The sequence below is a fragment of the Takifugu flavidus genome, chromosome 17, assembly GCF_003711565.1.
Source record: "Takifugu flavidus isolate HTHZ2018 chromosome 17, ASM371156v2, whole genome shotgun sequence".
NCBI classification, from domain to species: domain Eukaryota; kingdom Metazoa; phylum Chordata; class Actinopteri; order Tetraodontiformes; family Tetraodontidae; genus Takifugu; species Takifugu flavidus.
In genome coordinates this window covers 12,668,509-12,683,901 of record NC_079536.1, presented here as the reverse complement: position 1 = coordinate 12,683,901, position 15,393 = coordinate 12,668,509, and the positions used below count along the sequence as shown (strand labels likewise).

Here is a 15,393-nt window from a genome sequence, read left to right as displayed (position 1 = left end):
GGATCTCCTCTTTGGTCTTTGCCTCCTCATGTTCCCTCAAACTTTGGCTCTCTTGGTACCTGTGCTCTAGCTCTTCCTTCATATGGACCCATGTCTGAGCTGTCCTCTCTCACCGCTGATAAACATCAGCCACCATCCTGTTAAAGTTCTGTTCTTTAGCCACCAGCTGCTGCTTCATTGACTCTTCTATTTTTATGATCTTCTCATTATATTTGTGTTTCTCTTCATCCAGCAGTTTCTTGAACTTTTCTTGCTGTAGAAAGAGCTGCTGCCTCAAGGCCTCTTTCTCTTCATTAAATCTGTGCTTCTCTTCCTCCAGCTTCGTCTCAAATTCCTCCTCGATCACAAGGAGCTTCTGATGGAAACCTTCCTCCTGCTCTATCAGCTCTCTCCTGTGTCGCTCCTCTTTCTCCTGCTGCTGACTGTGGAGGGTTTCCTCCAGAGAAGCACATTTGAGGTTGCTCTCCTTCAGAGCAGCTTGTGTGCTGTTCAGCTGGGTCAGGGTCTCCACATGGGCCACAGTCCTCATCTGTCCCCTCTTCACTGCCCTGCTGAGCTGCTCCTCCTTCTCTGCCAGGGCTTCTCTGAGGTGCTGGACCTCTTCCCTCCAAGTCTCCATGGATGATTCCAGTGGTTCTTGCTCTGCCTTCAGCTGCTGGGTTCCTCTCTGTGCCATTGATGCGTCTGCTGGTCACCAGTGTGGTACAAGAGTGTTGAGCTCCTCAGGCGTGTGCTGAATGAGGTAGAGCTGATGTGTTTGATATAAAGGAGATCAAAGACTAAAATGCCAACTTAAGATCAAAGAGAAAAATGCCAAGTGACTAAACCAACCGACTCAAGTGAAGTCATTTCTAAAGCTGTCATTTACAACGTGTACATGGATATTAAAGTCTCCAATGATAATGACTTTATCTGATCTAAGGACCAAGTCAGATAAGAAGTCAGAGAACTCAGATGGGAACTCTAACCGTGGAACAGAGACTACCTCTATAGTGTTAAATATGTTATTGTTGGCAGATGAGGGTTCTAAGGAAGCAGCAGAGATGTGTGTAAGACTACAACTCTGCATCCTGGTCTGGACCCTGGATTGTCAGGTCACTTTGGGTCTAATAAAATTAGCCAAATTACTAGAAATGAGAGAGGCACCATCCCGTGTGGGATGGACACCGTCTCTCCTAATCAGACCAGGTTTTCCCCAAAAAGTGTTCCAATTGTCTATAAAGGCCACCTGGTTATCGGGGCACCACCGTGACAGCCAGCGACGGAGCGATGACATGCGGCTAAACATCTCCTCGCTGGCCAGATTGGGGAGGGGACCAGAGAATGCTACGTAGTTGCACACCGATGTTTTAGTGACCTCCGACTGATGAAGCCGGGTGTCGTTGGCTCCGACGTGAATAATAACTTTACCAAATTTACGTTTACGTCTCGCCAGCAGCCGTAAATTTGCTTCTATGTCGCCCGCTCTGGCCCCCGGAATGCACTTGACTATGGTCGCTGGAGTCCTGCGAACCGTCACCTAGCCGCCCTGGCTAGCCGGCTGCTCGGCTGCTGCCGGGGGAACGCTAGCTGAAGCTACGCTAGGCAGCTCCGCAGCAGCTAGCTTCCCCTGGCTACCTGACGCAACTCCAGCTAACTCCAAGCTGCGGAACCGCGTCTCGAGCTCGCTAAGTCTCGCCTCTATAGCCGTAAATAAACTACACTTTCTGCACCTTGAAGATAATTATTTTATCTTGTTAGCATCTTTTATCTTATTAGCATGTGTTATACTATATGTTTTTGTTTTATGTTACAGTTAGTTTAGAAGTTAGGGATAGTATATAATCTTTAGTAGGAATACACAGAAGCAAGTCAGTTGACCCTTCCTTGACATGAATACTGCTTAGACAGTTGGAGCCAGGCAGACAGGAAATGGTAGACCCCCATCGTAAAACATGACAGCATAATTTACTGGTGATTGATAAGTTCCTGGACAGGAATAAGACATCTGATCTGGCCATCTGAGAAGACGATGGAGAAGAAGGACTGCACCAACACCAAAGGAGGCTGGAAGAAAAAGATGAGGTCACCCAAGAAGAAGGACTGGATTGGACTGAATTAGCATCAATAATTTACATATGTCTTTCTATAAAAGACTGGGTCAAGGGATAGTTAGGTTGTCAGACTTCATGCCCTGACAATTGACTCTGTTGTTGCTAGGGTTATGAACTGGCCCGGGGCTCTGTAATATTTGTATCTTGAATTGGTTCTATTGCTAAATACATTTTGAAATTGGCATTTGTTTACTTGAAGTCTTCATTTAAAGAACACGCGGATTGGCAGTGACACACGAGAGGTATTGCAATCCAACAACCTATTCCCTTCACTAAGGGAGGCAGAGGAGTAACTAAACATTTCACACGCTGAACAGACAAAGACACCGGGTGAAACAGACGGTGAGGCCATGCTAGCGCTGATAATCGGTGGAGCCCTGTATTTGTTTAATATGGGTTGTTTCTCACTGTTGTTATCAGGTGACTAGAATGTCCCAAGTGTTCAAATTTTAAGTAAAGTGAATACAACACCCCGTGCACAGTGCAACCAACGAAGGATTGAGAAGACAGGAAGTGACGCGATACGTTACCAGGAAGTCCAGGAAGAAAATATAAGAACTGATCACAGAGCAGTAGATAAAATTGAACTGATAATTTCACAATGTAATCCCATTTGATCACATTTAAACTAACATTTGATTTAATTTAAACTAACATAACACATCTGATCACAGTAGATAAATTCAATTCATACATTCCTCACAAATGAGCACAACATGTCTGTGCTCCTTGCACACAGGCCTGGTGCACTGGAAACACCAGCTGCTGGCTTTTCTGTCCTTGGAAGTTGTGCAGATTGCACATCTCTTCCTCTTCCCTTGGCCGGCCTGCCTGATGTCCTCCTGTGGCTGTGTGGTGCCTGGGTTCTGTTTTATGATCCCGCATCTTCCCATAGCCTCTACAATGGGCTTTTGGAGTACGGGTGTGCTCTCCATGTGCCTCTTCATGTGTGGCATTACTAACTCCTGGCCCAGCTCTTTGATGAACAGGCGGCGTGCGTTGCTTATGCCACTCCTGTACCCCGGGTGTTGTGATGTGAAGCTTGCATATGCATTAGGGGTCGCAACATCCAGCATGTTAGACCAGAGGACCATTGGCCACCTCCTTGTTCTCTGCTTACATGTGTATGTGCTAACCATTTGATCCATTATGTCTACACCTCCTTTTTTTTGGTTGTAGAACAGGATCACATCAGGCTTCTTCTTGTGGTTGCTCTCATCCACTGCTTTGTCGTCGTGCATTGTACTCAAGAGGACAACAGACTTTCCTTTTTTTGGGACGTAGCTCACCATGGTCATGTTGCCTCTGAATCCAAACTCTGAGCTGTAGATCTCACGCAGTTTGGATGGCTTCATCACAGGTGGGATATCAGCCTTGTTCTGTCGGAGAGTGCCTACAATTGTTAGGTCCTTCTCAAGGAGCTTCTCAGTCAGGGAGACACTGGCGAAAAAGTTGTCCGTCGTGATGTTGCGGCCTATGGGAGGAAAAAAAAGATTGCACTTTATCAGTATACAACATAGAATTAAAAATTAAATTCACTGACCTCACATTTATTCTTTCTTTCAGTCTTATTTATTCTATTCTATTTTGCTTACAAAGAAGACATATAAAATAAAATGATACAGTACGACTATAAACATGGATAGAACTGATAATCTGCATTCACCTGTCCCTCTGATCCCACTGCACAAGTCTCCCCAAGCTTCTTCTTAATCTCCTCTCCTGGCTGCCTCCCTGTGTGGACAGTTCCGTCTATTGCGTAAGGCACCCTTGCATCGCACATCCAGAATATTTTTAGCCCATATTTTGCCGGCTTGCTGGGCATATATTGTAAAAACCGGAACCTGCCCCGGAACGGCACCAACTGCTCGTCAATGGTGACACAGTCACTGCGGATGAAGTGTCTTCTGCAGTTGTCCAGGAGGCACTCCCGCGCGTATCTGAATGCCGCCATGTGGTCTGTTTCCAGTCGCAAAGCCCTGGTCCTCCTGTCGTCAAACCGTAGGAAGTGACGGATATTTTCATATCTCCCGACACCCATGGTGGCCTTGTAAATTGGATTTTGCAGGGGGTCGAGAAACAGCACCCGCAAGGCAACATCCCAGCTCTTGTCCCCCCCTGCAAGTAGGGTCAAACCGATCAAGGCCAGGAATTCTTCCTTGTCGATACTTTTCCAGCGTTTTCCTTTTACTGCGGCTGCTCTGCGTCCCTCTAAATTGGTGCATTCCAGAACCTCCTCGATGATGTTGTCGCTGATGAATTTATCCCAGGCATCCTTAGGTGAAACTGCTACTGATCCAGGTGTAGGTCCTGGGCAGCTCCTCAGAATGTTATGGCTTTTTGTTCTGCCGTGAGTGGGGGGATTCTCATTCCAGTAAGACCTAAATCTATCTGACTGGGTCTGGATTTCCTCCTCAGAAGACTCATCAGATGAGCCCTCTTGGTCATCAGAAGAGTCTTCTTCATTGAGGAGAGACTCACCCATAACTACAGCTTGACCCTGAGGCACATAGGCTGGGTCATTATCTGTATATGAAATTTCAGACTCAGAATCAGGACCAATTCCATCCTCATCTTCCAGTCCCTTCTGCAGCATCTCCACAACCATTTCAGCTGTGAATCTCTGAACAGCCATGATCTGAATATAGAAAAGCAAATTCACAAAATATCATCATCAGTATACAGAGACAAGCTTGATAGTGGGGCAGCTAGGGTTTAATATGATCTCTAGGCATTTCTAGTGACAGGATCTGTCAACTGTCACACTAGTTTAGCTTTATTTTGGTGACCAAGTAATGTACTTTTTCTCAAGGTAACTTAAACCTTATGAGTTATATTTACTTATTTTTATTATTATATTTATTATTTATTTTATATTTACTTATTTATACTTCACAAGTCTAGCTAGCTAGCAGCAGTTACTTTGACAAGTCTAACTAGCTAACCAATAGGCTGGTTATTTTTCTTTCTGAAATAAGTAGTCTAATATACTTATGACGAATTAATAGACTGTATGACTGATTTTCAAGGTAACCCTTATCAATTATCATATACTTATGTTTCACAAGTCATCAAATGTCAACAGCTAGCTAGCAAGCTACTGTAGCTATGGTGGCCGATCGAAAATGTTTCCCTTTCTGACAAGAAATGAAGCTACTTATTCTTCAAATTCAAATTAATGACATAATCAATAATTATGCAGTTATCACATCAAATTTCTAATTAGGTAATATGATAATTATTGTAAAATAAGACTTACATGTTTCAGGTCTTCAAATACAATCTTCTCCACAGTGGTAAATACTGTATGTTACACAAATGTGGGTCTGACCCATGTGGACGTGGGAAAACTTCATGAAGCCTGACAAAAGCTATGCTTATTCATAAAGGAAGAACAGAACACTTAATTTGAGGATTTGTGCTAAATAAAACAATTAAAATTTAATGAATAGTTTGATTAATAAATGAGTAAATACATAGATTATAAACATTCAGCATAGAAACACATGAAATAACATGGGAAATGGTTACGGGTCATTTTAGACCCATGTTGTGCATTAGAGGGGTAGTGATATAAAAAGAGTCATTATTCAAAATGTAAAAAAGAAAAATACACAAGAAGGATGAATTATGATCAAAAACAAGTTAATTGAGGAATACCTGGAATGCTGAGTAATAAAATTAATTAATGGCAAAGATAAAGCAAATAAAAACTCAGTCGGGTCACTTTAGACCCATGTTGTGCATCAAGCAACGGCTTAATCACTGCCACCTTGTAGGACCGGGGTCCATAACCTGTCACTAAAGAACCATTGATCTGGTCCAGGATAGAGCTGCCTATCAATGGTAGAACATCCTATAACATGTGTGTTGGGAGGGGATCTAAAAGACACGTGGTGGTCTTGGATTTCTGAATTAGCGATGACGCCTCAGAAAAATATATAGGGCTGAAGGAGTTTAAGGGCTCGTTGGAGAACCTGTATGTTCCCACAGTCAGCACATCTGGTGATGGTCCAGTTGTTGGGATGGCCTGGTTAGCTTTTTCTCTGATAGCTAGAACTTTCTGAGCACATCTCCTCAGAAGGGGAAGAAGTTCAGGTTGAAGTTGGGGTGGAAATAATGATGGATGTTGGGCTTGTCTCTAATAAAAGGCCTGGATTTCTTGAAGCCATACAAATTCAGCTGTCGTCCAAAACTCGAGGAACTGGAAGCTTCGAAGTAATTCAAAGACAAAAACTCCTTCTCCATTAGATCCTTATTGATGATGATCCCATCTCCTTGTTGGTTCCAGACGATGGTGTCAATGTCACCGTCCTTGAACAAGCGCCACAATTTTGTAGGGAGGATGTTTACATTCAGTGGTGGTCCTCTCAAGACCTTCCCTTTCGGGTAGAATCGTCCAAACTGGCTCTGCAGTTTCTCAGACCTTTCGCAGTGGACCAGATGTTGAACTCATTGCCCGTGCACCCTTTCCAAGTTGCCTTTTTCCCCTCAAGCTGTGTCCAACATTCCAAGTGTCTGTGCTGAAGCCGGTGTCTTAGTTGGACCTCGTTCTGCCTTCCTGCCCCCCTCCTTTCCCCAGTGTGATCAACAGCGGAGCAGCCTTTGCTGTCCGACAAATTTTGGACATCCACCAACAAGGACATGGTCTACAGTTCCTGGTTCCTCTAACAATTTTGCTCTGACCAGCAAATCAGAGGATGGAAATCCGAATGGTGAAGGAATCAATGCCATTACTGATAGAAATTAGACAGTCTCAAAGCAAGCAGAAAGTGTTTATTGTTGCTGACACACCCAGAACCCATCACAGACATTAAATATTATTATACTATGGAGCAATTGTTAAAGAACAGTCATGATATTAAGACAGCTTCTTAAATTGGCTGCTATCCAACCAGGTTGGTCCTTCAGCAGTCATGACATCTATGTCAGATGTTTGCAGCAAATTTTCCTTCGCTTGCTGCCTGGAGTCTTTATCATGTTCCAGTTGCCTGGCTTAAGATCCTGCAGTGGTTTGGATGGAGATGATGGGAGATGTTCCTCAATCTGCTAAGAGAAAACCGCTTCTTAGTTTTGCAACCTTTTATCTTCACACAAACTCATGACCTCACTAAAGGTTCAATTCCTCCATTTGCATCTAAGACAAAAAATAGAAATGGATGCAGATGTACTAGTTCCAGAGTTCACATGATCTCCTGAAAAGGCAGAGCTTTGAATTCTAATTATAATAAGCAAGTTTACCAGGTGCAGGAAAAGAACAAGGAGAGTATAAATGAGACTTGAGTAAAACATGATCTTAGTTCATCTATTACACTATTTTAAAGTCCTCCTGTAAAGAAAATCTCAGCTATCTTTCATGGCATTCTAAACAAAAATGAATGCTTTTAAAAAGGATAATCGACAAATGATGTCTGGAATACCCTTGCTGAAGGAAGGTGCAATTCTGCAACCTCTGTGGAATTTTGGTCTTCAATCTGGTCTATCTCCATTGGGGATCCCATCTGAAAAAGTAAAATATAAAGGTTAGAGACAATTTATTAATGTTTGTTAGCTTTGAGCAACGATGTCACAATAAACCAAAGTACTCCACTGGGTGGTCAGTTAATCTGGCACCAGTGCTCACAAGATGAATCTGTTACACTAAAATTCACCAACCTGGTTAGAATCATGGCAGGGGACAAAGCCTGTGATCAGAGAGCTGCCCTTGTGCTGCCCAAGGTCTGAAACAGTTCAGATAATCCTTTTAGATTATGTCTCACAATTTAGTAGCACATCAATTTACGAGTTCAAGACACTTCTTAGCCATTGTTGTGCTGTGTGTGACAGCCCCTACTACAATGATGGGACAATTTCTATTGTGCTCGCCTGGGACCATGTAGCCAGGAGCTAACACATCTGGATTTTCTAGAATCAAATGAGTGGGTGATTTGGATCGAGATTTGGGGCCACCCTTGCATGATCCTTTGTTGGAGTCAAAAGTATATCTCATATCATGACTGGAATAGTGATCTTCTGGAGGGACCTTGGTTTTACAGCATGTCACAAGGGGGATGGGATGAGTAATTCTTCATCTAAGGTGTTTTCTGCCAAAACAGCAAAAATACAAGATGCCAAACCTCTGTTCAACTTTCCTGTGTACTTCAACTTTAGTTTCAGAGTGATGAGGATTACTATACTTTTTAAACACTGAAAGCAACACTGAAACATGCAGATCAGTTTTGTCAATTTGCAAAAGTTTCACATCTTCACATCAAGAGGCCACTTCAGTTCTAAATGAACTCTTTGGAATCCCAGAGCTACATACTGTGTTGTTGTCATAGCATCCTCTGTTAAGACAGAGGATTTTAAGGTTGAACAAAGATGGCTTCTTTTTATCCCCTTTCCTTCAAACCAAAATCTTTGGTAAACTGGATAAACTGGTGTTGTAAGCCACCTCCTTGGTTAAGTGATGGTGTTTCCCACAGGGGTTAGGGTTACCAAAGTGTTCGGGTTAGGGTTAGAGTATGGGTTTGGGTTAAAACCAAAGGGACTAGGGTTAGGGTTAGGGTATGGGTTACGGTTGAAACCAAAGGGACTAGGGTTAGGGTATGGGTTAGGGTTAAAACCAAAGGGACTAGGGTTAGGGTTAAAACCAAAGGGACTAGGGTTAGCGTTAAAACCAAAGGGACTAGGGTTAGGGTTAAAACCAAACGAAGTCCAGTTGAATTTTACTAAGCCAAGAATTTAACAACTAGACCCTCATGCAGATTTAGCTCTATGGCATCATTACCTGTGTCATCAAGATTACGATGGTCCCTCCACCTCTCTGTCAGATGAGTCCTGGTATCATCCTTCATCCTGTCGCTACATTTTAGGTCGCCTCTTCTCAGAAGGGGAAGAAGATCAGGTTGGTTTCGTTTGAAGTAGGGGTGGAAATAATGGTGGAGCTTGGGCTTGTCTCTTCTTAAACGCCTGGTGATGATCCCATCACCCTGGTCGTTCCAGACGATTGCGTTGATTTCACAGTCACTGACCAAGTGCCGCAATTGTGTTGGGAAGATGTTAGCATTCTGCGACAACTGCATTTGTTGCATTTTGTGATCTGAAGAGAGGAAAAGAGTCAAAGTATAACTCTGCTATCTTATGATTAGTTTACAAGATTTGCCCTTTATTATTAGTATTATTATTATACAGTGCTTCTTATCTGAGCAAACACACAAACTGAGCGTAGGAACACTGGGTTGTACATTACTGCACCCACAGATTGGGTGCCACGCTAAGGGGACCCCCCAGACCATGATCTGGGTTATATATATGGTTACTAGACCAAATATACTTCTGTGCTATATTTCTTTAGAGTGAACATTGAGAGACTCACCATTGTTCAGATTGACATCTATGGAATCATCTGTGTCATACAGATTTCGGAGGTCCCTCCACCTCTCTGTCAGATGATTCTTGCTATAATTCTTCATCCCAACTCCACATTTTTGATCACATCTCCTCAGAAGGGGAAGAAGTTCAGGTCGTGTCCTTTGGAAGTGTGGGTGGAAATATTGAAGGATGTTGGGCTTGTCTCCATTGAAAGGCCTGTGTCGCAAGGATGAACGGCAGTTGAGGAGACAGAGGGAGATGGGAGATTCTTTCCTCCAAAAATGTATTTTAATTTACCAAAAATAAAGCGGCGTCAGAAGATGCCAGGCTAAATCATACAATACGTACAGACCCTGCACACTCTTACACCCCACCACTTTAACTCTTTTCCAACAATTTTCTTTTTCCTCCAAAACAATGACCAACCAACTCACCAACCACCAACAAGAAGCCCTGTCTTGGGCCTACTACAGGGCTTTTATACCTGTAGCCCCTCCCACAGGTGAAACCAATTATCAAAATTATTACGCTCACTAATACATTTACAAACTCAAAATTACAACCGAAAAGAAAATACAAAATATGCGTAAAACTTCCAAAACAAATTTCCACCACCAACAACCCCCCAGTGCACAGTAAAATACATGTTCAATTTACCCCAATAAAACACCCCCGCTAAAATAGATTGTGCCGTAGCACCCCGCGAAACCCCTCCATATATACAATCATGGTCCAGTCCTTCGGTTTCCCCAAACGAGGAAGTATGTCCTGCTGGTGAGCTATGGTAAAAAGTGGTGTGTATGAAATGCTTAAACCGAGTAACCCAAGACAGAACAGAATGGAAATGAAATGTTTGTGTGTGCGTATGAAGTGTGTGCGTAAGTGGCACGGCTCACTCTCTTAAAGCCATACAATTTCAGCTGGCATCCAAAACTCGAGAACCAGATGATGGTGTCAATGTCACCGTCATTGACCAAACGCCAAAATTTTGTGGGGAAGATGTTTGCGTTCAGTGACAACTGCATTTTCTGATTCTGATCTGTGAAGAGAAAAACATTCACTTTATTGCCAATATGCTAGCTTAATGTGAGCTTTGATTTCAAAAATGTAATTTGATTTTTTCCCACATTTTCATCATATACCAATGTTATAAGTTGGCTTTTATGGGTGGTCGTCAGGTCAAAATGACCTGTGAGGCAAATAGAGTTGAAATCAAGGTCACAAAGTTATTTACACACCACAGAATGTTAGTGTTTTAGTTGTGTCTCAGATCAATCAGTAGCAGACATAAACGACACAAGATAGGTGGCGTTCTCGCAGACTGCAGAGAGAATATAAAGGTGCTGCAGATGACAGGACTCTCTATGCTAAGACCATGAGTGCGCATTATAATGCTGAAGAGGCTCAAGAGCTGATTTTTTCAGATGTCCAACAAGACAACTCTGATTCAGAAGAGGAAGTGGAGGATTTATCAGAAGAAAAAGATGGGGAGGAATACAACCCAGAGCATGATGAATCATCTTCAGAAGAAGAAAACCCTGAAGCTGAAAGAGAGACTTTTCTTTCAAAAAATGGCAAAATAACATGGTCCTCAGCAGAATATGACCAACACGGCAGGCATGCAGAACACAACGTCATATAGATGACCCCAGGACCCACAAGGTATGCCGTTTCTCATGCCCGTGACATTGTCTCTACATTCTACCTGTTTATCACACCAGCAATAGAAAAAATAATCCTGAAGATGACAAATCTGCAGGGTTTTCGCAAATATGGAGACAGCTTGAAAAAGATGGATGAGACTGACCTGCAGGCCTACTTAGGGCTGCTAATCTTAGCAGGTGTATACAGGTCCCGAGGTGAGGCTGCAGCTAGTCTATGGGACGCAGAGAGTGGAAGACCAATTTTCCGAGCCACAATGCCACTCAAACTCTTTCACACCTACTCAAGACTGCTACGATTTGATGACCGTGAGTCAAGACCAGCAAGACGTGTGACAGACAAACGTGCAGCCATAAGAGAGGTCTGGGACAAGTGGGTGGAGCGACTGCCCTATCTCTTCAATCCAGGGCCTGACGTAACAGTGGATGAGCAACTGGTTCCATTTAGAGGTAATCTATTTTCATATTTCTAACAAAAGTGATTTTTACTATTGATTTCTTTGACTGTTTTCTGTGACACTGATACGAATCACTGATGCTAATGTCTTCTGTCCAAAGGTCGTTGTCCTTTCCGGCAGTATATGCCCAGCAAGCCAGCAAAATATGGGATTAAGTCATGGGTGGCTTGTGATGCCAAATCAAGCTATGCTTGGAACATGCAAATCTATACTGGGAAGCCGACCAGTGGATGCCCAGAGAAGAACCAGGGGATGGGAGTTGTGCTTGATGTGACAGAGGGACTGAGGGGTCACAATGTGACATGTGATAATTTCTTCACCTCTTATGAACTCGGACAGCAGCTCCTGAAGAGGAAGATCACCATGGTTGGTACAGTTCGAAAGAACAAGCCTGAGCTCCCACCTGCACTGCTTGCATCAAAAGAGAGCGGTCCTCTCATCAAAGTTTGCCTTCACGCCCACCACCACTCTAGTTTCCTACCTCCCAAAGAAAAACAAGAATGTAGTTCTGAGCACACTGCACAGAGACAGTGACATTAGCGATCGTGGGGACAGGAAGCCAGTCATCATCCTGGACTACAACCGCAACAAAGGAGGTGTGGACAACCTAGATAAGGTGATTGGAACATACAGCTGCAGAAGGATGACTGCCCGCTGGCCCCTGGTCATCTTCCACAACATCATTGATGTTTCCTCCTACAATGCCTTCGTGATTTGGAGAGAGACCAACCCAAACTGGATGTCTCGTAAGTATAACAAGAGGAGGGTGTTCCTGGAGCAGCTAGGAAAGGCACTTGTTGACTCATTGAAAGAAGGAAGCATGTCCCCCACACAGAAGCCTCAGCAGCAGTTGTGAAAGCTATTCAGAGTGCAGGAGCTCCTGATCAACCTGAGGATCCAGCTACCACAGCCACTTCCCCAGCTAGGCCAAGTAAGAGGAAGAGATGTCAGTTTTGCCCTCAAAAGGACTGTAAAACACATACTGTGTGCTGCAAGTGTACGAAATAAGTAACATCTACAATACCTACCGTATTTTCACGACCATAAGGCGCACTGTATTAAAAGGCGCAGTCTCAGTTATGGGTGCTATTTCTGTATTTAAAACATACATAAGGCGCACCGTATTATTAGGCGCATGCTGAAACATACAGTAAAAAATGACAACGCAAGTAAAACAGTGAGTTTCGACACATTTATTGAACAAAATATTCATTCTTCCGCCACAAAACCAAAGTTTTCATCTTCTGTATCTGAATTAAACAGCTGCTCCATTTCAATGTCCAACATCCTGAATTCCTCTTCTTAATTATCTGAATCGGACTCACCGACCGGTTCCGCTTCAGCGTTGATTTTGTGAAAGCTCTTCCAATACATGAAGACGGTATCATAGCCCATGCGTCTACAATCCACCCACATATGGTGGCATAACTTGCCCGCCGCTGCCTCATAGCCTTTGTGAAGGAAGTTCGCCTTCCGTCACCCAGCGCTCTGTCCGTTTCCGTGGCAGCCGAGAACCATGGTGAACGACGACTTCTCCTGCCCCGTTGTGCATATCGCCACCGTGCCGGTCCCTTTTTCTCCACTTTGTGGATCAAAGGGATGTTAAAAGTCGGAGGGATCTCATCCATGTTGGTGATGTGGCTTGGCGCGGTTATCCTGTCACGGCAGTAGGTGCGGAAGATGGCCACCCTCTCCTGGTTAGGGTTAGGGAAGATGGCCACCCTCTCCTGGTTAGGGTATTTAGGAAGATGGCCACCCTCTCCTGGTTAGGGTTAGGGAAGATGGCCGCCCTCTGCTGGTTAGGGTGAGGGTTAGGGAAGATGGCCACCCTCTCCTGGTAATCCGCTGCCAGCCGCTGCGCAACAGTTGTCCTTGCACATATGGAGAGATGCCGCCTCCTCATGAAGCAAAAACACTAAGATTGCTCGATTGCCATTTTCAGACACATATTCCATGGCCTGCAGTTTAAAGTAAGCCTCATACGTGTCTCGCTTGACCGGCGCCATTTTGGGGGTCCTTACGCGGAGGTGTGCCGCTAATCGATTGGCGGAGCGTTTACCGTAGTGCACCCACCAAAGGCGCACAGCAGATTTTGGAACTCAGTCCACACACATGGCGCACCATATTATAAGGTGCACTGTCGATATTTGAGAAAATCTCAGGGTTTTAGGTGCACCTCATAGTCGTGAAAATACGGTACATCTCTTTGATATTAAGTTTTTGATTCAAAGTCAAAGCCAAGCTCCTCTTGGCTCCACCCAGAAAGTGGTAATGTGGGTATAAGAAGAGGGCTTTTAAGTACAGAGGAAACAGTGTCTGTTCACCCAAATCAGAAATGTTAGTATTTTAATATCCAAATATTGCCACAAACTGGTGGGGTGCCATTATAAGCAAATGAGAGGATGTGTTGTGTGAAGAAATAGTTGTCAACACATTAAGATGAACAACATTTGAATGTTCAGTGTTTGGTCTGGATACATGATAGTTGGGTGTTTGGCTTATTCCTTCCAGAACAATGAGTGTAGGTGCTCTGGATCACACTGCAATCAGTCTAAAGAACAAAGGATCAACACATTCATACTTTAGAGCCTCACAACTGCGTTGGATGAGTCCTACTACACTGCTACACACGGGAGAGTCTTTTCCATGGTTGCTCCTAAATTATGGAACAATCTGCCATTGGACATTAGACAGGAGGCTCCTTCCCTAAGCCTTTTTCACCCTGGCTTTTAAGACACTACGACACTTGATCCGGCTTTTACTAGTTTATATCTTTTGTTTTACTGTTGAACCCAAAAAGAAATGCCTTTATAACAAGTACAAAGGTATTGACAACAGTGTCAGGGCACATCTTAGCTTCACCATCTAATAATTGTTGTCAGGCTGCACAATACATTCGGCCACAAATAGAACATAATAAATCTACAGGTCAATCCTCCTATCTTTTGTAAAACTGTAAAAAGCTATAAGATCATTAGTAACTTTAAGAAGTGCTGTTTCTGTGCTGTGATGAGCTCTAAAGCCTGACTGAAACATCTCAAACAGGCTGTTTCTCTGCAGGTGCTCCAGTAACTGAGTCACCACCACCTTCTCTAGAACTTTAGAGATAAAAGGAAGGTTGGATATCGGCCTATAATTTGCTATGACATCAGGATCCAGTGATGGTTTTATAAGCAACGGTTTAATCACTGCCACCTTGTAGGACCGGGGTACATAACCTGTCACTAAAGAACAATTAATCTGGTCCAGGATAGAGCTGCCTATCATTGGTAATGCAGCCAGAGACAGGTGTGTTGGGAGGGGATCTAAAAGACACGTGGTGGTCTTGGATTTCTTGTTACACATACGCAGCACTTCAATGCTTCAAATCCCATTTGTCCTCTGGTGTTTTGTATAAAAGTAACTTATAATCTTTGCTGCTTTATTGCCCGCAATTTTCTTTTATATAAAGTTAATTGGATCTGCTTTGATCCTTAAGCTAAAATATTTATAAAGGGTTTCAAATAATGTATATGCTGAAATAGTTCGTCGATATAATTTAACTGGCAACAGTCAAATATTAACAGAAACACCAGCAAACGACAATCATGGAATTCCGGGTCAAAGCAAAACTTATAACATGTAGTTTAATTGACCACATAAACGAAAAGAAAAAGGAAAGGTCTAGTGAATCTAGGCCACGTTTTTACATCGGCGCTCCGCCTCAAGGCAAAAATAAGATCATGCTTACTGAAGAAACTTTGAAACAGCCAAAGAAGCCAGTGCCACTTATTCAGACGCTTCTTGAGCAGTCCAAACCTCAAAATCGCCAAAATAACGAAAGATTAG

The 15,393-nt window shown here is 43.4% G+C and overlaps 1 protein-coding gene, 1 long non-coding RNA gene and 1 pseudogene across 2 annotated transcripts; 1 reads left to right on the top strand and 2 right to left on the bottom strand.

Annotated features, from left to right (window-relative positions):
- Positions 1–2,776: 2,776 nt before the first annotated feature.
- LOC130514267 (piggyBac transposable element-derived protein 4-like) lies at positions 2,777–4,728 on the bottom strand. The gene is made up of 2 exons (XM_057013751.1): positions 3,783–4,728; positions 2,777–3,567 (listed from the first exon to the last, which is right to left on the bottom strand). Exons 1-2 carry the CDS (start codon positions 4,726–4,728, stop codon positions 2,777–2,779), a joined length of 1,737 nt encoding a protein of 578 aa, XP_056869731.1.
- Positions 4,729–6,655: 1,927 nt separating this feature from the next.
- LOC130513554 (uncharacterized) lies at positions 6,656–10,334 on the bottom strand. Its single transcript, XR_008946755.1, has 3 exons — positions 9,451–10,334; positions 8,863–9,174; positions 6,656–7,142 (listed from the first exon to the last, which is right to left on the bottom strand). It is a non-coding gene; the product is annotated as an uncharacterized LOC130513554 (long non-coding RNA).
- A 1,318-nt stretch (positions 10,335–11,652) lies between these two features.
- Positions 11,653–12,573, top strand: LOC130514266 (piggyBac transposable element-derived protein 4-like; annotated as a pseudogene).
- The last annotated feature ends 2,820 nt before the right edge of the window (positions 12,574–15,393 follow it).